We start from the raw sequence: 27,088 nt of genomic DNA on the forward strand, positions 1-27,088 counted from the left end.
CTGATGAGTGGGTTCAATTCTCATTTATACAAGTGTAAATCCACAGAAGTCAATGGAGTTATTCCTAATTCTCACTGTTGTAATTGAGGTCAGGATCGGGCCCAGTGGAGTTATTCCCAATTGACAGCAGTTCAAATGAAAATACTGTTAATTATCTAATCTGTTTATTTAGGTCCCCATCATCCTACTGTCTGAACATCCTGAATTTCAAAGCACTTTACATAGGTTAGTATCATTAACCCAATTTTAGAGAAGTGGAAACAGAGTCTGAGTCTGTGGCCTTGTCTACACTACGAGAGTAGTTCGATTTTACTTAAATCGAATATTTGGAATCGATATTGCAAAGTCGAACGTGTGTGTCCACACTAAGGACAGTAATTCGACTTTGTGAGTCCACACTAACGGGGAAAGCGTCGACATTGGAAGCGGTGCACTGAGGGCAGCTATCCCACAGTTCCCGGAGTCCCCGCCGCCCATTGGAATTCTGGGTGGAGCCGCAAATGCCTTCTGGGTAAAAAAAAAAGGGGCCAGGGTGCTTTTGGGTAACTGTCGTCATCCGTCCATCACTCCCGCCCTCCCTCCCTCCCTGAAAGCGCCGGCGGGAAATCATTTCGCGCACTTTTCAAGTCATTGACAGCGCGGACGCCACAGCACTGTGAGCATGGAGCCCGCTGCAACCATCGCTGCAGTTGTGGCCGCTCTCAACGCCTCGCAGCTTATCATACAGGTTGCCCTGAGGCAGATGCAGAAAAGTCAGGCGAGGAGGCTACGTCAACGCGGTGATGACCTGAAGTCTGAGAGTAGCACAGACCTCTCAGAAAGCAGGGGACCCAGCGCCGAGGACATCACGGTGGCAATGGGTCATGTTGATGCCGTGGAACGGCGATTCTGGGCACGGGAAACAAGCACTGAGTGGTGGGACCGCATAGTGCTGCAGGTCTGGGATGAATCACAGTGGCTGCGAAACTTCCGCATGCGGAAGGGAACTTTCCTTGAACTTTGTGAGTTGCTGTCCCCTGCCCTGAAGCGCAATGACACCCGGATGCGACCAGCCCTGACTGTCCAGAAGCGAGTGGCCATAGCCCTCTGGAAGCTTGCAACGCCTGACAGCTACCGGTCAGTCGCGAGCCAGTTTGGGGTGGGCAAATCTACCGTGGGGGTTGTTGTGATGCAAGTAGCCAAGGCAATCGTTGATGTACTGCTGCCAAAGGTAGTGACCCTGGGAAACTTGGAGGCGATCATAGATGGCTTCGCAGCGATGGGATTCCCAAACTGCGGTGGGGCCATAGATGGAACTCACATCCCTATCCTGGCACCGGACCACCAGGCCAGCCAGTACATTAACAGAAAGGGCTACTTTTCCATGGTGCTGCAAGCACTGGTGGACCACAGGGGACGTTTTACCAACATCAATGTCGGATGGCCGGGCAAGGTTCATGACGCTCGTGTTTTCAGGAACTCTGGTCTGTTTAGACGGCTGCAGCAAGGTATTTACTTCCCGGACCACAAAATAACTGTTGGGGATGTGGAGATGCCTATAGTCATCCTCGGGGACCCAGCCTACCCGCTAATGCCCTGGCTCATGAAGCCCTATACAGGTGCCCTGGACACTGAAAAAGAACTCTTCAACTACCGGCTGAGCAAGTGCAGAATGGTGGTGGAGTGTGCTTTTGGACGTCTCAAGGGGAGATGGAGAAGCTTGCTGACTCGCTGTGATCTCAGCGAAACCAATATCCCCATTGTTATAGCAGCTTGCTGTGTGCTCCACAATCTCTGTGAGAGCAAGGGGGAGACCTTTATGGCGGGGTGGGAGGTTGAGGAAATTAGCCTGGCTGCTGATTACTCACAGCCAGACAGCCGGGCGATTAGAAGAGACCAGCGGGAAGCGCTGTGCATCCGGGAGGCTTTGAAAGCAAAGTTCCTGAGTGAGCAGGGTAACCTGTGACTTTCTAATTTTGTGTACAGAGAAGCCTTCACCCCACTTCCAACACACGTTTCAAAATAAAAATAGTTCTACTTTGTTAAAGCACACCGTTTTCTTTAATACTGTTTTCGCGGGAATTTTTTAAAACTGGGACGCAGACTGTGGTGCGGAGCGGGTGTAGTGTAGTCGCGCGAATGCAGCTTCTAAACTCAAGGACTGACAGGCTCCGCTGCGGTGGGATGGTTCTTTCAACGGAGCCTGTCACCCCTCCTGATACGGACTGTGTGTATGGGGGGTCTATGTGAGTTTGTGGCAGGGGTGGGACGGTTACAGATCCCCTGCTGTGTGGCTCTGTGATCCTGCCTAAGGACCGCCGCTTAAGATCTCTAACTGCCCTCCCCTGACACAAAGTCACAGAGCAACCCACCCCCCACCACATAACATGAAAAGAACCTCCCAGACTAACCAGGGTAAGTAGTCACTGCATCACTGCACTATGTATGTGCCCTGCTGCTGTGCCTGCCCCCTACTATGTACCCTGCCAAAGGTGACTGTCCTGTCCAATTACCAACCCCCTTTCCCCCCCTCCTCCAAAAGAACATGATGGAAACAGTAGTTAACAGAAACATATTTTTTATTATCAACTACACATGGGACTGGGAAGTGAAACTTGGACGGGGGCTTGTGTCAGGCGGGAAGGAAAGAACTTGTCAAACTTTGGGGAATGAGAGCCTTCTGCTGCTCGAGCTCTCTGCAGGGGTGGAGTGAGAGTTAGCAGGGACTCTGCCGCCTCTCCTTCTGTGCACTTTGGGTGAAGGGAGTATGGGACTTGGTGGCGGGGGAGGGCGGTTAGAGATGGACTGCAGCGGGGCTCTGTCCTCCTGCCTCCGTTCCTGCAGAACATCCACAAGGCGCCGGAGCGTGTCCGTTTGCTCCCTCAGTAGTCCAAGCAGGGTTTGAGTCGCCTGCTGGTCTTCCTGACGCCACCTCTCCTCCCGATCCATGTTGGCTTGGTGCATTTGGGACAAGTTCTCCCGCCACTGGGTCTGCTGTGCTGCCTGGGCTCGGGAGCAGGCTATAAGCTCTGAGAACATGTCCTCCCGTGTCCTCTTCTTCTTATGCCTAATCCTCCCTAGCCTCTGGGAGTGTGATGACAGGCTAGGTTGTGAGACAGTCGCAGATGGGGCTGTGGGAATGGGAAAAAGGGAGTGAATTCCTCAGAAAGATAAATGTAGTTGTGAACAAAGAACATAGTCTTTCTCTGTGAACAGGACCATGCACAGCACCTATCACATGCGCACTCAGCACAAGGTCGAATTCTCGGCCTTCGCATTCAGTGTCTGGGGTTTTGCAGAGCACTTTTGAGAACCCTGTCAGGACAACGGAATTGCTCTTGCACGCAGACATGGTAAGCCGTAGATTCGTGGCAGCTTAAAACTTTAATATTAGCAATGGCCTCATTTCACATTGAAATCAATGTCGGTCCCTGCTGCCAGCAATCCGGCAAGCAGGAAGTCTGCTCCTGTCCCACACCCTCGCGGCTGTCCCCGGGAACGATCCCTTTCGGCTGACCCTCTCCCGCCTCCACCGCGTGGCTGCAAACCAGCGGTTACAGTTCTGTAAAGGAACGGTAAAGCAGTCCCAACACTAACATTCCCCTACCTCATTCAAAGCAGGTCATCATGAGCGACATCACCCTCATGAGGATCTCTGAGAGCGACAGACAGAGAATGCTCCGGGAAAGCCTTCAAAGACCAGGGCCGTATGCCGCCATGCTGTGCCAAGCAATGATTCCGGAGTACTTGCTAGTCTCGTGGCGCGGCAACGTGTCCTACTACGGAGGACCCAATAAGGCCGCTCTCCCCAAGAACCTAATGCAGCGGATTTCAAATTACCTGCAGGAGAGCTTCCTTGAGATGTCCCAGGAGGATTTCTGCTCCATCCCCGGACATATAGACCGCATCTTACTGTAGCTGCAGTAGCAGGGACTAAACAGTAGAGCGGCTTGGGCAGGACAATCATGCAAAACCGGACATTGCTAGATTTTTTTCAAATAGTTGCACTGCCCATGACTGAACCGTTAAGTTAATCAAACTAATCATGAGAAACCCATTTTTTAAATTGTTAATAATCATGTTCTGTTACAAATAAATGTTTAGATGTTTACAACACTTACTGGATGATCCTTCACCAGATTCTGTGTCCGGGGTAACGGCTGGGGAGGGTTGGTAGGGGATCTCTGTAAGGGTGATGAAGAGATCCTGGCTGTCGGGGAAATCAGCGTTGTGAGCGCTGTCGACTGCCTCGTCCTCCTCATCTCCTTCCTCATCTTCCCCGTCCGCTAACATGTCCGAGGATCCGGCCGTGGACACTATCCCATCCTCAGAGTCCACAGTCAGTGGTGGGGTAGTGGTGGCGGCCGCACCGAGGATGGAATGCAGTGCCTCGTAGAAACGGGATGTCTGGGGATGGGATCCGGAGCGTCCGTTTGCCTCTTTGGTCTTCTGGTAGCCTTGCCTCAGCTCCTTGATTTTCACGCGGCACTGCGTTACATCCCGGCTGTATCCTCTCTCTGCCATGTCTTTAGAGATCTTCTCATAGATCTTTGCATTCCGTCTTTTGGATCGCAGCTCGGAAAGCACGGACTCATCGCCCCACACAGCGATGAGATCCAAGACTTCCCGATCAGTCCATGCTGGGGCCCTCTTTCTATTCTGAGATTGCACTGCCATCAGTGCTGGAGAGCTCTGCATCGTTGCCAGTGCTGCTGAGCTCGCCACGATGTCCAGACAGGAAATGAGATTCAAACTGGCCAGACAGGAAAAGGAATTCAAATTCAAATTTTCCCGGGGCTTTTCCTGTGTGGCAGTTCAGAACATCCGAGCTCTTACTGCTGTCCAGAGCGTCAACAGAGTGGTGCACTGTGGGATAGCTCCTGGAGCTATTAGCGTCGATTTCCATCCACACCTAGCCTAATTCGACATGGCCATGTCGAATTTAGCGCTACTCCCCTCGTCGGGGAGGAGTACAGAAGTCGAATTAAAGAGACCTCTATGTCGAACTAAATACCTTCGCGGTGTGGACGGGTGCAGGGTTAATTCGATGTAACGGCGCTAACTTCGACATAAACGCCTAGTGTAGACCAGGCCTGTGAGTTGCCAGGGTCTCACTGCACTGCAGTTGGCTTTTTAGTTTCATGTATTGTGTGTTAACAATCGTGAATATAACTTCTCATGTACAGACTGCACAATGGATGTTTGCATGACACAGCAAGCAACACTAAATTGTCAACTAATAAACTGTCTAAATTACACTAGAAGTTGCAGTTGTGTGTCAACATAGATTAAAACACAATTAAATACATGCAGAAATATTCCAGATAAAGAGCCAGGAAGGAAACCTGGGTCTTCTATTCCTGTGCTCTATTAACTGGACCAGATTTCCTCATTATTTAAAAAAGATATATATTAAGCTCCATCTGCTGTAGATTTAAAAACAAGCTCATTATCATGCATGCTGCAATTCTAGTTTTTGGGCTATAGCAGTGTTAAGTAGATTTTGAGTATTTGATTAATTTTCTTCTTATAAGCAATAAACATACTCGATAGATATCCAATTGTAAGAGCCTGTAATGAAACACATCTAGGAAACAATGGCAATCAATGAGCTGTAACTTCATTAAGTCTTATCTCTTTATATGAGATACTTCTCATTTAACTGGAGGTGGTTAAACTTTAATAATTTTTTAAAGGGCTTCTGTTTAGGATATATGTTAATTCTGGATCTGAATCAGTTTGTGTCAGGCGTAAATATCTTGGGTTAAACATTAAGAAGTGTGTTGTGTTTAAAATAATAAATGATTCTCCGTATAATAGTAATTTCCATTAGGGAATATTTTTTGTGTTTACTGGAATGCTGCAGATTGTAAAAGGAGACTCCTTTGGCAAAAAAGAAGAGAAATATTTGTAGAGCAGCAGCTGTAATTATGGGCTTGCTCTGCTAAACACCTGTCTGTCACTTGCTTTATACAGAGTTTGCTTATAAAAAGTAGCAACACAATTGAGGACTGATCTGCTGTCTCAATGCAGGCAGCAGAACTTCTGTTGAAGTCCGGAATCTATCCTAGGTAGATGTGGCCACCATTACTCAGATTCTCAGCACCTCTTGGTCTTAAATCCGTTTATCTTTACAACACTCCTGTGAGGTAGGGAGGCAATGTTGTCCCTGTCCAGTGTGTCCAGTGGCACTGGCACTGGAACACTTTTTAGAGTGTGGGAACTGTGCCCCCTCCCTGCCCCTGTCCATGCCCCCCACAGCCTGCTAGAGCTGGGTCTGGGAGCAGGGCCATGGCTCCGGGAGGGTGGGGATGCGGACAGTGGGAACGGGGAGTGGGGCAGGTGGACCTTGGGACCAGCAGCTGGGAACCTGAGTGCGGGGGCTGGGACTGTGGGGCTGGGGGCCAGCACCCTGGATCGTGGGACTGGCAGCATCCCCTGCACCCCTCTTCCAGATAGAGAACTGAGGCACGTAGATGCGGTGTGACTTGGTGAAGATCACACAATAAGTCCAGAGCAGGGGCTTATCCCCAGATCTCTGAAGTCCTACACTAGGTGTGTTAACCACTGACCCATCCTTCTGCTAACTTTCACTGGTGTAAAGACTACTGTGTTGGGCTCACACTGGTGTTTAGCTGAGGTGTGGAGCGACCGTGACAGGCTCTCTGCATCACATAAGCCTCACTTTGGGGCTATTTGCTGCAGCAGCTGGTAGAGCAGTTCTTGGATGTTCGTGAACCAAGCCTGCATAGGCCTGCGGCATGTGCTGCAATGGGGAGGGACCTAAAGAGCCGTATTTTTGTAGATCCAATGACCCGGATGCCCTAGCCAGGATGTGGAGGGGCTGCAGCTGCTATTTCAGCTTTGGACCTGGTTTTGGAGGTGGATTTTTGCCTCCCTAACCCACTTCAAGAAGCCTAGATGTGGATTTCACTCATGATGAGCAAATTCTGGGTATTTGCCTTCTAAAGCCTTTCTGCTTAGCATGGAAATGCTAAAGCTTCCTCCAGGAAAAGAAGGGGGTTAGATGTGAGGGAGGGCTAACCTTCTCTCTCCTCCTGCCCTCGCCAGAAAACCCAGATCTCTAAGGTGACATGGCATTCTAGAGTATAGAGATTCATATATCTAGCTCACTGGATCAAATCTGGTGCAGATAGGGAGTGGCTCCAAATCATTATCTGTGGCAATCACAGAAACTCTGTGCCTCAGTTTCTATTTCTGTAACAGTGGGATAGTAATTCTAACCCATGTACAGTGCTTTGAGAGTCAAGATGTTGAGCTAATAGGTTGATGGGGACCTAAATATACAGATTAGAGAATTAACAGTATTTCATTTGCATGGGTGTCAACTGGGAATAATTCCATTGGGCCCAATTCTGACCTCAGTTACAACAATGTAAATCAGGAGTCACTCCACTGACTTCAGTGGATTTACACTTGTATAAATGAGATCAAAATTGAACCCATTCATTTGAATGCAGTTACTCCAGACTTATACCAATGATGCTGGGAGGATGAAAAGCACTACGTGTGTGCTGCTGTTATTTAATATTTTATTAATATTAAAATTTATTGCAGGCAGCAAGTTTCATGAGCACTGCACGAAAGATTGATGTAGACGTTTATTAATTTAAAGGGGTGGGGGGGAATAAGGTGGCATTTATTAGTATTCCATCAGTGCCAAGAGGCTGCAACTAATCACTGAGCTAGACACTAGACAAACATAGAGTAAATAATCTCTACCATGATGAGTTTGCAGTCTGGATAGACACTAAAGAAAACCTTTTTACCAGAACAAGAATGACAGTACACTGTACACTGTACAGAGGCCCACACCTTCCGCCATACTGACAAACAAATCAACCAACCAAATAAATAACCCTACTTCAAGCAAAGTGTTTATACCGTGCAAAGAGAGAAAACCCAGAGACTCCCTGGAGTACCCTAGGGGCTTGGCTATTGGTACTCTAATTTATGTGAAAGGCACTCCTGTACTGTATAGACAGCAGTGTGTTACCCTTAGAAAGATCAACAAGATGGGTAAAGGGGAGTGGAGAAGAAAGAAAGTAGTATCCCCATTCTTGCAGTATAATGGATGCTGCAATGTGTACACTCCATCCCCATACTAGAGAGTTCCTTCATGGGCAGCATGGCTCCCAGCCACTTCTCACTCAGTGCAATAGCTAGAGGCTATAGTCTGACTCTTATTTAGACAAAGGCTTGTTCCAGTCATCTCCAAGAATTAGTCCCATGTGATAACCAGTTTTGCAATGAATCTCTGGTAGTTCACACAGACCCCACTGACATTGGGATAGAACTGGGATCTTCAGCACGAGCCCCTACCACTTGAGCTAAAGGACAAAATCCTTTGTATACGCCTTTGTTCAGTACTAATGGAATTTTACATGCCTTCAATCCACCAGCAGCAAATAGATTATGCCAAAGTATCCGAGAAACCAATGGCCCAGGTTCAGACATGCCCAAAGGTTATATAATTAGTTCAGCATGTCTCTTATTGTGGTTGTAAAGATCCTTCATGGTGTGGCATCTGAATGAATCGTTAAGTCTCCTGTACTAAGGTATAAGTCAATCAGAGATGTGACATTCACTTCCTGGGATACTGACTGCTTTTCTTTTATGTGGCTTCCATGTTACACCTGGGCTTTAAAACTGAGGTGACAGTTTTACCCATCTTTAGATACTGTTGGTGTGATTCAAGGTAATGCCACTTCTCTAAGGGATTGATCTCATGCCCATTATTGAAGTCTGTGGGAGTCTTTGCATTCACTTCAATGGTCATTGCGTCAGGTCTTGTGCGTTCAGTCTTCTGAAATGCTGAGCACCCTCCTCTGCCTTTAACTTGGAATAAATGGGAGCTGAGGGCAATCAGCGCATTGCAAGGCAATTTGGTCAGTATCTCACAGGATCTGCCTCTCATTGCTTTTTTCAAAACCCCACCCATCAATCCATCAGCACATGTGAAATACAAGTACTGTCCGCTTGATAGGTCATTAGAATATATGGTATTATTAAAATTCTCCCTAGGATTCATACACACTAGCAAAACTAGTGATTTCCTTATAGAAAGTTAATAATTCCATTGTAATGTGTGTTCTCCTTTCACATGTCAGCTAGAAATTGTAATAACAAGCAGTTTCTACTTGCCCTTCAGTTTTGTCTGAAAGGAAAAATCCTGGCTGACAATTCTGTATTTATGATAATTTTGTAGCAGGATTTTTTCTTTGTGCTCCCTTTACCCCTCCTTTCATGGATAGTAAATCTTCTTCCAGAAGCATCTGATTCTGAAAGGGAAGGTTATTCTGAGCAGGAAAACAAAGAGTAAGGGTAGATTGGATAAATATAGCAGTGCTTGCTCTTTCATTATTTGAGTCAAACCTCCTTTATCTTCATTTTTCAAACATTGCTTTTCTATTGAATTAAGAGCATGTGGTCTGCATTTTTGGGGGCTAGGGGTTGATACACTGAGAAATATTGAACTATTTGTAAGCAATTCACTTTCTTGTAATCCACAATTTTCATTATTTTAACTGTTTATATAACACATTCAGAATCACAGACAAGATGTGCCCTGGTCCTGAGGAATTTACAGCTAAGGTCCCAAACCTCATTGTAATCTGCGTTGACTGACTGACTGCAGTGGGCAACTAGGGTATATCTACACAGCCCGCGGCTTCGGTTGACAGACCTGGGCTCGCGGGGATCATGCTACTGAGCTAAAAACAGCTGTGTAGATGTTGCGGCTCGTTCTGGAACTCAGGGTCTAAAACCCGACCTGCATCTTAAAAGTGCTGTCCACACAGCTGTTTTTAATGTGTTAGCATGAGCCCCGCAAGCCTGTGTCTGTCAACCTGGGCTCAGAGTCTCATTGCTGTTGGCTGTGTAAACATACTTCTAGAATTACATTGAAATCACTAAAAAGAACAGGAGTACTTGTGGCACCTTAGAGACTAACAAATTTATTAGAGCATAAGCTTTCGTGGACTACAGCCCACTTCTTCAGATGCATATACTTCTGTTAGTCTTAAAGGTGCCACAGGACCCTCTGTTGCTGGTTAAACCTGTAACTCTGGGGATTGTAAATTGCTATAGTGAAAGAGTGTTTGTTGTATTGACTGTCAAATTGGTCTTTATGGACCACATCTTACCATCAGCCCTTGAGCCGAGTATCCCGCTGAACTTACTGAGGTAGTCTGCTTAAAAAACACATGGCATGCTGTGGCCCCATGTTTGAAATTTCAGGCCACATTCTGCTTTTGAACACTCAGATGAGGTTCCCATTGAAGTCAGTAGGAGCTGCACATGTGTGGAACATAGATATGTAATCTTTTTATGTAGCTCTTTTCATCCCATCCCCTAGAACTGGAAGGGACCTTGAAAGGTCATCAAGTCCAGCCCCCTGCCTTCACTAGCAGGACCAAGTACTGATTTTGCCCCAGATCCCTAAGTGGCCCCTCAAGGATTGAACTCACAACCCTGGGTTTAGCAGGCCAATGCTCAAACCACTGAGCTATCCCAAGCCCTTTAACAAAAAAGGTAAGTCTCATTATTCCCATTTTGTAGGTGAGGAAACTGAGGCATGGGGAAATGACTTGCCCAAGATCAGGCAGCAAACCAGTGATGGAGCAAAGAACGGAACCCAGGACTCACGAGTCCCAATCCACTAGGCAAAACTGCATTTCTTCTTGGTTATTGTCTTTATCTTTGAGAACAACATATATGCAAGTGAGGAAATCTTTGCTATGTGGAATGTATAGCATATTGCAATCCATCTCAAAGGAAATCTAACTTCAGTAATTTTTTACTCTGCAATAATTCTCAGTGCCTGAGATGACAAAAACAAGGGTTCAGAGCAATTGTATTACTGTCTCTTTTGAGCTTAAATATATTCTGATTTTTCTCTTTAAAAATTCTCATTGCAACTTTAATGCTCTACTAAATAAAAATAAACCTCTCTTCAGCATCAAGGTTCTGTTGCTGGCCTTCTCAGGGAAAAAAAAATTGCTGCCTCTTTAAGTCACAAGACCTCATGTTTGCTGTGACAACTTTCCAATTGTTAAATAAACTCTGACCATGAGCAACCGTCAGACAGATATTACACTGTGGGCTTCAGTGAAAAGAAGCAGCAGACAAGCATTTCCGTACCCAGAAGCTCTCATTTCTTTTCTTTTCTTTTTAATTTGACACATTACTCTTTTACCCCTCCCCCCAAAAATACAATGTGATAATATGATACATTTGGATATGTTTAATAGAAATTGCCATTTTGGCCTGGGATTACAATCTACAAGTGTTGTGCAGAATTTCCCCGGCAGATTTAGTACTGAGAATGTGTCCAGTTCAGAGATCACATCTAATAGAAGCTTGGAATATCTAAACCATATGCAACCAAGCCACTTAGAGCTAGTAGTGAGGTGGAGGATTACCATTCACAATTATAAACATTAGACAATTTAAGTAAATACTGCTGGCATTACTTAGATGCTTGTGGGAATGAGAGAGAATTGCATTAATCTTTGTAGGAATTTTAGAACAGTAATTTATAATATTAGTGTGGGGGGGAAGAATCTGAATTATTATTCCTATTGTATTAGCCACTACAGAAACAAATAATACCAAGAGAGTCCATGTCACAGAAACCACACAATCTAGGGTGACTAGTCTAGACAATATTCTGTCCTGGATATAAACTATAAATCAATATTTGAAGGTACAAAATTATTTTAAACAAAGCTAGAGTGGGGCGGGAGATCGTCATCTGTTAATTTTAGCTTATTAGTTTCATTGTTGTTATCCCATCTAACTGTGTGGAGCCAGTTGCAAGATTAGGCCTAAGTGAGATCAGAAGCAGGCCTGGGATCTTTTTATTTTCTATACAATGTAATATTAATAGAAAAACTGAGCATATTTTTCTACATTAAGGAGGGCATCAGTTTGCATTTCAGCAGTTTCCCATTGTGAAAGAGATTGATGCTCTTTTTTAGGAGTAATTTGCTTCAAAATTAAAAAAGTTTAAGCATGATAAAGTAATTTTAACTAAACTAGGTTTTTGTACCATCTCAGATCTAATTGAGTAGCTGACAATTACCATTAAAAAATATTAACTGCAGAGAGCACAACTGTGGTAAATGGAAATTGTCAATTTAAAAATCAATCCCATCTGATTTTATCAATTATTGTTACAAATAAGACCTAAAATCTTTTTATAACTAGAATAGATCAGAGAAGAAAATTCTCTGGGTTTTTTTTCTTTAGTTTCCTTTATTTTGTGCACTGGAAAACACTTTGAATAATGGATGTCACTATTTCAGCTTTTTTGTTTGTGTGGGTGTTTCACACAACAACGAGGGAGAAGAGACATTTAAAAAAATAGGAAAATGTGATGGTAAAACACACAGAAATTGGCAGATGATATCAGGGGCAACTGTAGTTCCTGATACTACTACCTACTAACTATCTCTTGTTGTGTTTAAGTGACTGGATTTCAAATTGGTGTCCCTTTCACTAAAGCAGATGGTAGGCTTAGTAGATCACAGCTGCAGGGCACGCAAAATGCACCATAAAGAATCCACATTTACAAGCAATTTTCTAGAATAGAAAATACTAGATTAAATGTTTACTTGATATAAAATGCAGAGAAGATTTGAACCAGGACCTTTAAAATTTATATGTGATGCTTCTGAAAAATGAAACGTGGAAAATAATATGGAAAAGCTTTGGAATAATGTTTGAATTAATTACAGTAGTCAATGAGAATGTAATCAATCCATAAGCCCAGAGACACATCATCAGCATGTTGTCTTGCCATGTGAGAGTCTCAAGATGAGAATGAACAAAGGAGGGAGCTGATGGGGGGTGAACTGTTGTTGATATGATGCCGAAGAGGAAAAGCAAAGCACACACTGTCTCTGGGATGCAAACCATCCCTCAGAATCTGATCCACGGAAGAGCATTAATATTACCCCTGAAGGCAGCTGCTTATTTGTTGGCTGGGAGGCTGGTACCAAATTGTTGCAAGTGGGACAGCAAGTGGAAAAAGCAGTGTTCCAGTGAGGGGAGTAGGAATTAATGGTGTAAAAAAGGAAGAGATGTGGGGGCAAGGGAACAAGAACACTGACTTCAATGGAGCCAAGATTTCACCTGCTGTCTCTATGCTAGCATTTGTTTTAAAATTGCCCACCCTTGCATTACTGCCAGTCCAGCTTCACCAGTGCTAGCAACATTAGAGTGCTGGGAGAGACTTCGTATACTGGCTGTTCAACCACCATGTTGCATTAGCCCTGGCTAGCACTTCCACTGGTGTTAGCATGACGGTCAGAACTTTTAAGAGAACTTCTAGTTTAGGCAGGGCTGCTGAGTCTAAGTGGGTGAATGGAGGCTTTGAACTGCTATGACAACATCCTATGCATTCTCATAGAAAATGGAGTGCCTTTCTCTTGGCTCTTTTTTTGAACAACTTTACAGAATATAGTGGAGCATTATAGCCCTACTATAGAACTCTATCAGATGGGTCAAATGGAGTTGAGGGGTGGGGTCCTAGGGACTAGAGCTACTGTAGGGTACATGGCCTCTCCATGGATTACCTAGCCTCCTATGAGTCCCTCAGGGTCCATGGGGACCTGGGTAGGTAGCAGGCTCTAAGGGGAGGCAAACCCCATCTTCCTGGATAGATGCTGTCGGGGAATCTCCAGAAATTTCATTAAGATTTCCATGCAACATTCCTACCCCTTCTCCCACCAGCACACACTCCTGTGGCTTTCCCCACAATATGACCTGTTATTACTGAGACACCTAACAAGCTGGTATTATCAGTAGACTGGAATTATCAGTGAAGCCTCTCTTGGCACACACTGGGAACCTCTGGGTATTATAGTTACTGCCAAAAATTCAAAGCAAACCTTTGTTTTGAAAGTGAGTGCAGCTATCCTATCCAAATGTGGACACTGTCCCCCTTCAAATTTTGGTGGCACTAGATTGTGCTGCATTGTAAATGTAAGCTTTGTTACATTCCCATCGCCTTGTGCTGTATAATTTGTGTCACATTCCAAACTGATGGATCATGATGGGATGCGCTGTAATGAGATGCAACCCATTCTTGGGTTATTTTTTTTCCCCTTTAACAAAGGCATTTCTTTCTTGGATTAAATACAGCACATCTGTTTTGCAACTGAATCTAAAATAACTGCAAATCTGGAAGAGGCCATATCAAATATGAGAAATGGCCAATTTCTTTTTAATATTGAACCATTTTACAACATTAATATTTCCAGAATAGCAGATCTTAACTGCTGAGAGCACAATTAACTTCCAGGATTTCTATCCTCCTGAGAGGTACCACAGAGAGCAGAATGAAAGCACAAAGGCATAAAAGGGGAGCCAAAGGCAACAATGGCTCCTAATTGCAGGAATATGCAGACGTGGCCATCAAGGGATGAATGCTCTTAGGGACAGACATTTCTTGCGGGTGATCTGAGATCAGTGGAGTTAGGACCAGATTTCCCTGTGGATCTCTAGGTTCTTCAGAGTTAGCGATCCATGCTCTCTCCTCATCCTCTAGAGGGAAGAATCTGATGAGTTTGCTATACACTGAAGTTCTTTGTGTGTTCAAATGACTTTTTTCCCCTTCTGTTGGTTTTTCTATGGGAGGGGAAAACATAGGTACACATATATAGCTAGATGAATGATGAAGGCTAGAAATAAAAGCGTGAGAGGAATTATTTAGGATGGTAAATAGGATTAAAAGGATGAAATTCAGAAAAAGAATTTCCAGTGGGATTAGTTGGTGGCATAGTCTTCCAAGGAAAATTTAGGCATATCCATTGAAAAGTAGACTAACCAAAGCTCTAGAAAATGGAGTAGGAGGAGCCAAGCCTGCACTATCAGGGAGATCGGTTAGGTGACCCGATAGAAATTAAAGATGGCCTGTGTTCTTATCTGAACATAGGAAATTGCCTTTCCCATCACCACTGCAAGGGGGAGGGTTCCTGATTTAAAGATCTCAGCCCAGATTCTTTGCTGCATAGAGTTTCTGCTTCATGCAGCAGAGGAAAACCCATCAGGGAGGCTGTTAGCATTTCTTAATTATCTGTGCTGGCCATGCCGCTGGCCACGGCATAGATTAGAGTTGCCTGGGGGCTGCAGCAATTACATCCACTGATATTGTTCCCCAAGGGACCATCTGCTGGCTGTGGTGATGCTTGGTGCCCATTGGACACCGTTGCACATCGCACTGCACTGATGCCAGGTGGGGTGGTGGTGTATGGGCCAGGTCCATGCCAGGGGAATTCTGATCTGGGTGAAGCTGGCCCCTTTGCACCATCAAAGTGGTGCAAAGAGGCCAGAATGCGATAGAAAATCTGGCCTTGGTTTGTATTTCACTAATTCACACTGTTTTGTGTCGCTGTTGAATACAAACAGCACAGACTATTGCCTTGGAGTTGTGACACAGAGGCCCACTTGTGGGTCGGTGCTGTGTCGGCAGCTCTTGTCAGGCCTGACATACTCACCACACCTAACACACTGTGGTCATAATCTCAATTTATAAGGTGGCGTGTAGGATTATTAATATTCTTGCATGATGTATGTATGGGGCATGGATATGGATATGTAGCTCCCTGAGTTCTGGACATGGCCTAGAATAATATACTTAAAATGTGTTTGGCAAGTAATGTGTAAGCACAGTCTACCTTAGATAAAGGTATGTGCATTTGCTTTTCTGACCAGCCTAGTTGTCAGGCAGAGACAGTGAAGATCCATTTGCATATAAGGTAAACAAAACTATCAAGCTAACAAGTAGGGGTGGAGACAACATGGTGTCTACAGCCCAGCAGGAGAGAGACGCTTGGTCTGGGTTTTACTTTTCTAAGAATAGATTGCAAAGGTTTACTGGCTGAACCTCCTTGTCGTTATAGACCAGTGATAAACAATTGAATCAACTGTGTGTATACAATATTACTGTATTATAAAAGTATATCTAGTCAGGTCTTTTCTGCCAATGATATAGTGATGATTAATATCCTAGTGAAATGTTGCAGTTAACACTGTATGAGGAAATATGGTTGCTTAATGATACTATACTTTAAAGTCTGTGACCAAACACCGGGAGAAACAGTTAGGTTCCCTCACAGACAGTAGGGAATGCATCTACCTGTTTCCAACAAAATTAAACAAGGTTTGACCAAAAACAATGGAAGCCCTATTTACATGGAACTAAGGAGGGGGGTGGGAGGCCCTCAGGAAGAGAAGAACAGCATGAGGTCATTCTGCGTCTTGGAACAAGGTCATTGAACTTTGGAAGAAATAAGCAAGGACAGAAGCCATCTTTGGCATTCATGGTGAGACACACAAGCAAGGGGTCAGAGCTCTTGCAAGCTGAGAAAGATGGGTCCATCAGTCGGGGGGCTGAAGTCTCTGGGAATGGAAGATTGATAAGGAAATTACCTTGAACAAAGATTGTAGCTGATTGAGTAAGGTCTTAGCCATTAGAAAGCGCATTTTTGCTTTTTTGTGTGTTTGTAGCCCTTTCTAACTTTATTCCTCCTGCTTGGTGTCACTTAACTCTGTCCTTTTGTTAATAAACTTGGGTTATAGTAAATATAAAACATCTCAGTGCTCTGCTTGAAGGGAAGAGTGTATTTACCCCAGTTAAGTTAGCCTTGTCTACATTAAAGGGAAAAGTGGATCTAAGCTATGCAATTTGAGTTACGTGAATAGCGTAACTGGCCCTGGCTTACATGGAGGGCAAATAACCTTGCGCCAGTTTGATAAAGGACTGCAATCTATATTCCTAGGAGCTTGACCTTGTTCACATGGCATTGAAGTGAAATCCAAAGCATATGCACTGTGTGCAGCTGCTGTGCAGAGTGATTTACATCTCTTCTGGCTTAGCTCCTGTTTAGTGATCAGAGCTGAAGCTTCAGCTGAATCAAAGCCATCCAACAGTGTTGTTACTCTGCATCTGCTGTTGTGACCAAGGCTGAGAGAATCTCTCTAGGTCAAATCCCCACTAGCTGCCTCGTGCCTGTGTTTGGGTTCTGCATAGCAACTGGGGAGGTGAAATCCATTCTGACAACCTGGCAGGAGAGTGAAGGGCTGTTTTGGGGTCCCTGCTACTCCATCCTGGATCACATTCTAAGGTGACTCTTTGTCCCCATTCATTGTATAGGGAGCCAGCACACATAACTCAGCATTGTGGATCACAGTGTTGTTCCTGTGACTTTCTAGGCACCTAAAAATGGGGCACGGTGACACTCAGTCTTTGAATCATAGAAGATTAGGATTGGAAGAGACCTCAGGAGGTCATCTAGTCCAACCCCCGCTCAAAGCAGGACAAACCCCAACTAAATCATCCCAGCCAAGGCTTTGTCAAGCTGGGCCTTAAAAACCTCTAAGGATGGAGATGCCACTACCTCCCTAGGTAACCCATTCCAGTGCTTCACCACCCTCCTAGTGAAATATTTTTTTCCTAATATCCAACCTACACTCCTCCTCTCGCCCCCCACTGCAACTTGAGACCATTACTTCTTGTTCTGTTATCTGCCACCACTGAGAACAGCCTAGCTCCATCCTCTTTGGAACCCCCCTTCAGGTAGTTGAAGGCTGCTATCAAATCCCCCCCCTTACTTTTCTTTTCTGCAGACTAAATAAGCCCAGTTCCCTCAGCCTCTCCTCATAAGTCATGTGCCTCCAGCCCACTAATCATTTTCATTGACCTCCGCTGGACTCTCTCCAATTTGTCTACATCCTTTCTGTAGTGGGGGGACCAAAACTGGACACAATACTCTAGATATGGCCTCACCAGTGCCGAATAGAAGGTAATAATCACTTCCCTCGATCTGCTGGCAATGATCTTACTAATAGCCCAAGGGCACACTGCTGACTCATATCCAGCTTCTTATCACTGTAATCCCCAGGTCATTTTCTGCAGAACTGCTGCTTAGCCAGTCGGCCCCCAACCTGTAGCAATGCATGGGATTCTTCCATCCTAAGTGCAGGATTCTGCAGTTGTCCTTGTTGAACCTCATCAGATTTCTTTTGACCCAATCCTCCAATTTGTCTAGGTCACTCTGGACCCTATCCCTACCCTCCAGCATATCTACCTCACCCCCCAGCTTAGTGTCATCTGCAAACTTAATGAAGATATTGAACAAAACCGGCCACAGGACTGACCCCTGGGGCACTCCACTTGATACCAGCTACCAACTAGACATTGACCCATTGATCACTACCCGTTGAGCCTGACAATCTAGCCAGCGTTGTATCCACCTTGTAGTCCATTCATCTAATCCATATTTATTTAACTTGCTGGCAAGAATACTGTGGGAGATGGTATCAAAAGCTTTCCTAAAGTCAAGGTATATCACGTCCTCCACTTTCCCCATATTCACAGAGCCAGTTATGTCATCATAGAAGGCAATCAGGTTGGTCAGGCATGACTTGCCCTTTGTGAATCCATGTTGACTGTTCCTGATCACCTTCCTCTCTTCCAAGTGCTTCAAAATGGATTCCTTTGGGATTTGCTCCATGACTTTTCCAGGGACTGAGGTGAGGCTGACCAGTCTGTAGTTCCCTGGATTCTCCTTCTTCCCTTTTTAAAATATGGGCACTATATTTGCCTTTTTCCAGTCACATCAGCCAACTCCCTAAGCACCCTCGGATGCACTGCATCCGGCCCCATGGACTTGTGCATGTCCAGCTTTTCTAAATAGTCCTTAACCTGTTCTTTTGCCACAGAGGGCTGCTCACCTCCTCCCCATACTGTGCTGTCCAGTGCAGCAGTCTGGGAGCTGACCTTATCTGTGAAGACTGAGGCAAAAAAACCATTGAGTACTTCAGCTTTTTCCACATCATGTGTCACTAAGTTGCCTCCCCATTCAGTAAGGGTCCCAGACTTTCCCTGATCGTCTTCTTGTTGCTAACATACCTGTAGAAACCCTTCTTGTTACCCTTCACATCCCTTACTAGCTGTAACTTCAATTTTGCTTTGGTCTTTCTGATTACACCCCTGCATGCTCGAGCAATATTTTTATACTCCTCCCTAGTCATCTGTCCAAGTTTCCACTTCTTGTAAGCTTCCTTTTTGTGTTTAAGCTCACCGAAGATTTCTCCATTAAGCCAAGATGGTCGTCTGCCATATTTGCTATTCTTTCTGCACATCGGGATGGTTTGTTCCTGTGCCCTCAATAAGCCTTCTTTAAAATACAGCTAGTCTTCTGGACTCCTTTTCCCCTCATATTAGACGCCCAGGAGATTCTGCCCATCAGTTCCCTGAGGGAGTCAAAGTCTGCTTTTCTGAAGTCACAGGGGTTTTGTGAGGATAAATACATTAAAGATTAGAATGTGTTCATATACTAGGGTAATGGGGACCGTACCATAGATAGTAATAATACGTGCTGACAATATGCTTGATTGTTCAGCCAACAGGTGATCTGATCACTATAGACAACCTTATGAGAGATACAACTGCAGAAAAGTTCACCTGACACTTGAAGACTTAGAATCAAAATACAAGTGGAAACTAGTCAGTCTCTATACCATTTAGTCTCTAACCTCTCTGCTGCAGCTGTCAGCTAGTGCTAATTGTGGTGATGGGTTTTGTGACAGGAACTCTTGTCTAGGATATGCGGGGACCACCATGCAGTCTACAGATACCAACCAATTTTGTTACTGTAAGACCAGGCTAGATTTGAGCTCACAAAAGAGATTCACATTAACTTATGTCTCAGTATTGGTGGCATATTCCAAAAGGGCACACAGGTTACTTTTTCAACAATCAAGGGCAAGGCTCTTGTGCCCTTTAAACAACTGTTTTCATGTGTCCTGACTTTTTGCCCTTTTTTTGATGATAGGTCATTGTATACAGCTTCCTCACCATGTTGGGCCTTTGCGAGGCAGACAGCTTCTGTGAAAGAGAGAGAGAGAATGAATGTCTAAAGCAGATTCACAGCAATATCGAGGGGACTTCGGCATCAATCTGCCTCCTGGAGGATAATCTGTCAGCCTGCATTTGTGTTTGTGATCATCATAACTATTTGCCATTGATCTGATGGGACATCTTTCTCTCTTCTTTTTATTTCTGTAGAATAAAGTCATGGGTGGATAAAATGCAAGTCGATCTTGTAACGTTGGCAAGAAGCGCAAGTGGGGTGGACGAGCTTGCCAAGGTGAGTCTAAACGGGTAGAGCCTTTGTGACAACTAGAACAGTCAAAAATGGATGGTGCTCGTCATATAGGGGAAACAACTAATTCATCCCATCCTCACAATGATTTCTTTTGGAATGAAAGCCTATAGTATCCATTTTCTCTACTGTTTACTTAGAAGGCAATGAATAATGGAGACATCCATTAATTCACTCTCTTTATATTGAAGCTAATATTTAATCAGCTTTGCAGTACCAGGCATAAGGTTTATGATTATTACAACAGCCACACACAATAGCACAGCTCCTTTTACATTGTATATTTGTCCAGTATGGTATCCAGGAAGCAACTATTCAAGGAAAGTTCATGGAAAGCTCTCTCTTTTGAAAGAGAAGACCAGTTTTCTGACATATAAATTCTCTGAATTGAAGAAGTCTTTGTAGCCTAGATTTCTATGGAGGAGAATAACTATCTAATGTTCTTTAGCTATACTACTTTAATCCAGAGTATATTTTACGGAAGGAACAAATTATTATGAAAGAACTCAAATGTGAAGTTGCGGAACTATTAACTAAGGTTTGTAACCTGTCCTTTAAATCGGCTTCTGTACCCAATGACTGGAAGTTAGCTCATGTAACGCCAATATTTAAAAAGGGCTCTAGAGGTAATCCCGAAAATTACAGACCGGTAAGTCTAACATCCGTACCGGGCAAATTAGTCGAAACAATAGTTAAGAATAAAATTCAGACACATAGAAAAACATAAATGGGGGGATATAATAGAGGTATATAAAATCATGAGTGATGTGGAGAAAGTGGATAAGGAAAAGTTATTTACTTATTCCCATAATACAAGAATGAAATTAATAGGCAGCAGGTTTAAAACAAATACAAGGAAGTTCTTCTTCACGCAGCGCACAGTCAACTTGTGGAACTCCTTGCCTGAGGAGGTTGTGAAGGCTAGGACTATAACAGCGTTTAAAAGAGAACTGGATAAATTCATGGTGGTTAAGTCCATTAATGGCTATTAGCCAGGATGGGTAAGGAATGGTGTTCCTAGCCTCTGTTTGTCAGAGGACGGAGATGAATGGCAGGAGAGAGATCACTTGATCATTGCCTGTTAGGTCCACTCCCTCTGGGGCACCTGGCATTGGCCACTGTCGGTAGAGAGGATACTGGGCTAGATGGACCTTTGGTCTGACCCGGTACGGCCGTTCTTATGTTATTCTTATTATTTTTATTATGGAGAAAAGGTATCCATGTTACTGTACATACTATTATCGCACACACAAAAATAAGTTTTTAAAAAAACATTATTAAGGTTGCGAAGTCAAGCACTCAAAAATTAGGAAATGCCAGAATTAAGGTTTCCTGTGCAACCTTAATTCAGCCCCCTTGTGCATATGAACTGTGATACAGTCTTTAATTTCTTGGTCACACACTATTTTTTCCATTGGACCTCTGCCCCAGTTGGTTCACAGAATAGACATGCTCTGAATATGAATCAAGGTTATGCAGGGAAGGGGACAGTTGTTTGAAGGTCCCTGCATCATTTGTAGCAGAATTTGGAAGGTGTATAGTGCATGAGGCAGGAGAATGCAGGAAGAGAAAGGATGGTCTCATGGTTAAAGCAGTTGAATACTATCCCGGGGAATTAAATTCTGTCCCTGTCTTTGCCATGGAGTTCTTATGTGACGTTGGGCAAGTCACTTATGCCAAATTTAGTGTGTTCTGAATTTTCTGGGTGCCTGAGTTGAGACTCTGGGGTCTAATTTGCAGGAGTGCTGAACACTCTCAGCTATGACTGAAGTCAATGGGACGTGTGCTTTGATCATATAAAATGCCATATAATGGTAAGAGCTCTAAAAAAGGAGTTCTTAGGCCGCTGAAATTTGGAACCTAAAATTAGTGAACACTTTTGACCTTAATCTTCCTGGGCCTCATTGCCCCATCTGTAAAATAGGGATAATGCCCCCAACTCATCTCACAAGTATAGTGTGAAAATGAATTCATTAATATTTGTGAAGCACTCAGATGCTATAGTGACCAGCGCCATAGAAAATTCATAAGGAAACTAATAACTCTATCAGAGGAGGATTTAGATGGTTTTGCAGTAAAGAAGGCACACACTGAACAATGAGGTGAAAAAAATCTCCTCATTAAGTGAACATTGTCCATTCTGTGCACTGACTGAGGCAAGGGTCCTATGGAAAAATAGTGTGTGAGAGTTAGAGGCTGAATCCTAATGCCCCCAGCAGCTGAATTAAGGTTGCACAGGCATTCTTAATTTGGAATTCCTAATTTTTTAGAGCTTAACTTTGCAGCCTTAATAATATTCTTTTCATCTCGTTTTCATGTATAATTTCCTAGGTTTTTTAAAAAGGAAACTGGAAAAAACCACACCCTGAAATACCATTATGTGGGATCATATTGACACTCTTACATGGTTCATCAACAGGAAAGGAACCCTTAGACCCACTGCATACACCTCTGACACATGAACTAATGGAGTAACTGATAGCAACAGTGGATTGTTATCCTCTGTGTAGACCAACTCCAAGGGGGGATGAGATCCTTTGCCAGTGGTTTCAGAGATTTTCACAGCAGAGCATGGTGAGACTCAGAAATTATAGGTTCCGTTCTGTTGGAGGGAGTGTGCTCTAGCAGGTATAGACTCTTCTGTGCATGTGCCCCAAGTGTGACACATTCTGTCCCATCCCCTCAGACTTGTCCCAGTCCTGACTCTTACCATCCCGGCCTCCTTGTCCCAGTTCCATACTTCTCACCTACCCAGTCCCAGTCTCCACTCCTCAGGCTACTCATCCCAATCCTGGTTTTCTTGCTCAGGTAGTTCTAGTTTCATCATTGTGGACTTCTGATCCCCTTATTAGTCTGCCCCCAACTCCCAGTTTTCTTGTGTAGCCATTCCTAGTTCATCCCTCCTCCAAACCTCCATCTCCTTACCCAGCCAGTCCAAGCAGGGCCGGCTCTAGGCACCAGCAAACCAAGCACGTGCTTGGGGCAGCACATTTTCAAGGGCGGCATTCTGGCCATCTTTTTTTTTTTTTTTTCCTTCGGGCAGCAAAAGCCTAAAGCCTGCCCTGGCAGCAGCAGCAGCGGTTGTGCGCGGGGGGCACCCTGGGCCGCTGCGGTTCGTGCCGTGGAGGAGCAGCACTGCACCTTGTGGCTGGGCCGGGCAGGCTCCTAGCAGGGGACACTTGGGCTGCGGGCCGCCCCTCGGGGCACAAGGAGCTGCCTGCAGATGCTGCAGGGCGGCCGCCCCTCCAGCGCCGCAGCCGGGCCTGGGCGAAGCGGCCCGAGCTGTCCAGGGACTGCGGCAGGGCAGCCAGAAGCAGCTGCAGCAGTGGGGCCATAGAGGGCGGAGCTCTGCCATGCGGGGCCCGCGTCCCGCTCTCCAGGGCTCCGCTGCCTCTGGGGCTACCCTGCCATGGCTCCTCAGCCCTCTGCCGGGTGCTCCCCCAGCTCTGCCCTCCCGGGTCCCGGCCAGTCCTGGAGGTGGGAGCCCTGGCTGGAGGGACCCTGGGCTGAGGCGCGGCCCGGGAGCCCTACTGCTTACCCCGACCCTGCTAGCGCCGGACCAGCTGGAGGCAAGGGGGGAGTGGGCAGAGTCAGCACTGGTGGGGGGGATCCCAGGGCTGGGGCAGCAGGGGGTGCAGGTGGGGGGGAAAGAGAGAGCCCAGGGCTGGGGCGGCAAGGGGTGCGGGTGGGGGGGGAAGAGAGAGCCCAGGGCCGGGGGGGCGGAGGGGGCAGCCAACATTTTTTTTTTTTTGCTTGGGGCGGCAAAAAACCTAGAGCCGGCCCTTAGTCCAAGTTGTCCTCTCCTGTTTCTCTTCCAATCTTTCTCTCCCTCACCCTGGCCTCCAGTCATGCCCCTCCTTGCTCCCATGTTCCAGTCCCAATCTTCCTTCCAGGATTTTTGTCCATTCTCAGTGTCCCCTCTCAGTTCTCTCCCCTCATCCTGGCTTCCAGCCAGATCTCTCTCCTCTCCTTCATCACCTCCTCCCCCTTACGTATTGGTCCTAGTCTCCGTAGCCAGCCGTTCTGAGTCTGATGCCTGACTCCTCATCTGATTTCAGTCTCTGGCATTTCCCATCCTTCTCCCAGTGTCTTTTCCCAACCCGCCACAGTCTCCCCTCTCCCCTTAATTCACAGTCCTAGTTCCCCACACCCAAGCTTCTTGTCCCAATCTGTTCCTTTCCCTCCCCTCTGGTCTGGATTTTATCCCCTCTGCATGAGACTCAGATGGATTCTTCCTCCATGCAGCCTGGGTCTACTGGCAGATGGGGGATCATGGGGAGCGTAGGAGAGATAGTCTCTCTGCTTAGATGCCTGGACTAAGAACAGCCTATAGCAGCCGTGAACTGCAATTGCAGACAAAACCCTGTTCAGCTGTGGCTTGGAACATGTCCAGTGCATAGAGAATCTTTGAGAAAACTGCTAAAATCTAAGAACCCTCTATTGAGCATGTTTGATCTGCAGTTCTTCAAGGATTAGAATTTGGACAAATTAGGATGGAGTTTCCAAGGGACAATAAAAGGCACATCTGTGAAACAAAGGTTGCCCCCCGCCAAATTTCAAGTCCCTGCTCCAAAGCATGGAGGTGCTAGAGCTTTTAAAAGAAAAAGTGTCTAGAATATTTTAACATGAGCAAACAACATAATTATCCATATTTCTTTCTTGGAAATTGCTGAACCCTTTTGCCTGAAATTAAAAAAAAAAAAAAAAAAAAAAAAAAATCAGCCGGAGGCAAACACCAGGAATGGAAAATTTCAGCCCAAATGCATATAACTTGGTCACACTTGAACCAGTTGAAAACAGGTTCTTATAATGGGAAATGTTGGGTAATCTTACTGTTGATACAGTGCTATCAGCCCTGCCTAGAATATACCACAATTAAATGAAAACTGAAGGAAATGTTAAAATCTGAACATAGCATCTAATCCCTTTTGAAAGCCAAAATGTATAGCACACTTAATACAAATCAAAGTGCTGTTTCAGTGGGTATGCCGACTGCCTTGTGTGCGTGCGTATGATTCCAGAATAAGAAGCATTAATGCAGTATGTTTCCATGTAAAATACCACTTCATATTAATATCAATTCATGACAGATCTATACTGCTGTATGGTTTTTTTTTTTCTGTATCCCCAGATTTTAATTGCCTTTCTTTGTAAGTGGGAATGTAAGACCCTGTAAGGAGTGACCTATGGAATCTCTCTCTTTTCTCTTATTTACAAGTATCCTTTTCACTTTCTGATTTTTAAAATGAGACTCCATTAGTGCTTAATTGCACCTCTTCTGAAATGAACCCCTGTTGATGCTGAATCCCCACTCTGTCACTCCAAGTGCAGAAGGTCGGGGCCCACAAGGATTTTAAAAATTAATACTGGCCACCTCAGGCTTGTATTACACTCCCAAGGTTACAACTTTTCTCTGGCCTTGGCTTGGTAAATGCTGCCACCACCCAAATGCAAAAAAACCTCAACCCTTTGAACCCAGGAAGGAGCACTTGGGAATTCCTCCCTGTGGAGTACCCTCAAGCCCTTTCACGCCCCCCCCCTCCAGGGAAGAGCTGAGAAAGAAAACAAAGAAAATTAGCTGTGGCTACCAGCTAATCAAACAACAAGCACAAACCTCTTAGGACACCAAAAATCCAATCCTGTTCTTAAGAAAGGTAAATTTTATTAAAAACAAAAAGGAAAAAATTACATCTGGAACTTAGGTTTTTTGCTAAATCTTAAAAGAAACCATTCCAAATATTAAGTACCCAAACTAGCTTTTTTGAGGGTTCAGCTTAAAGTTTGCAAGCAAACAAAACCATCAGGGGTTAGCACAAAGGAGATCCACAAGCCAAAATAAAAAATGAACCTGATTGTGTCTAACTAAACAATCCCTATCCAAATAATTTCTTCTAGGAATGGAAAATGAATTTTCATACCTGGTTCATGCCTTAGACGGCATTCCTGCTCCATCCTTGCAGCCCAGAGAACAACAAACAAAAGGAAAGTTTCTTTGCCAGTTTTAAAAAGTTCTACCTTCCCATTGACTCTTTTTGGTCAGGTGCCCACTCCTTTTCTTTTACCTGTGGGCTTGTTACCCTTTTACAGGTAAAGCAAGCAGAGAACAGATACCAAGAGGGATTTTACAGCTAACTGGCTGGCTGGGTGCCCATCAAAGGGAGCTACAACCCCTCCCTTCATGTATCACAACCCCAGTCTTGCTGTATGAGAGATTAACATATATTAAAGATAAGCACTTGTGAATTCTGTGATAAAGCGCTTGTGAATTCTGCAGTTAGGGTCGACTAGCACTTTTATTCAAAGAACCTGCTTTCCATTGCTCATAGCTTTTTGAAACATGCAGCTTTTAGGCTAAATTTCCAGGGCTATTGTCTAACCCAAAGCCTGCTTAAGTCAATGGAAATACTTCTGTTGACTTCAAAGGGCTTTAAATCAGCCCTTTAGTCTCCACACTTTAGGTAAACTTTGAGAGGAAAATAGTTGTCTTTTCTTTTCTTTTTTTTTTCTTTTCTTTTCTTGGAGGTGAGAATGATGAGATTTAAAAAAGAATACACAGTTTCTATTATAAAATAATAGTCATGACATTTTGTGAGCAGCTGTAGCGCTGGAGTGCGTGCACGGAGGACGGGGTAGATAGCTGTAAATTGGCCGGGAAATAGGCTTTAGGAAGGATAAGTGTCTCTGTGTTCTAGAGAAAAAAACATTCTGATTTGGTCAAGCGATAAGAGTTTGAAAATCACCGCTAGCACATATAATAAATTTTTAATAATTTTAGGGCCTGATCCACCTCCCACTAAAGTCAGTGGAAGGACACCCGCTGAGTTCAGTGGGAGTTACTGCATCCTTCCCAGTGCTACACTCACCCATTTGTGTCACTAGGACTTCTGGGGGCATATCCCATGATTCTTTGTGCT

General features: G+C 44.8%; 1 protein-coding gene across 1 annotated transcript in view; it reads left to right on the forward strand.

Moving 5' to 3' along the window:
• CACNA2D1 (calcium voltage-gated channel auxiliary subunit alpha2delta 1) overlaps window positions 1-27,088 on the forward strand; it is a 676,857-nt gene that overhangs the window by 63,607 nt on the left and 586,162 nt on the right. Inside the window, exon 2 of the mRNA XM_034765627.1 lies at window positions 20,078-20,159. Coding sequence (XP_034621518.1) covers window positions 20,078-20,159 — 82 coding nt within the window. The remainder of the gene's footprint in view (window positions 1-20,077; window positions 20,160-27,088) is intronic.

The sequence above is a fragment of the Trachemys scripta genome, chromosome 1 (assembly GCF_013100865.1).
Source record: "Trachemys scripta elegans isolate TJP31775 chromosome 1, CAS_Tse_1.0, whole genome shotgun sequence".
Lineage (NCBI taxonomy): Eukaryota > Metazoa > Chordata > Testudines > Emydidae > Trachemys > Trachemys scripta.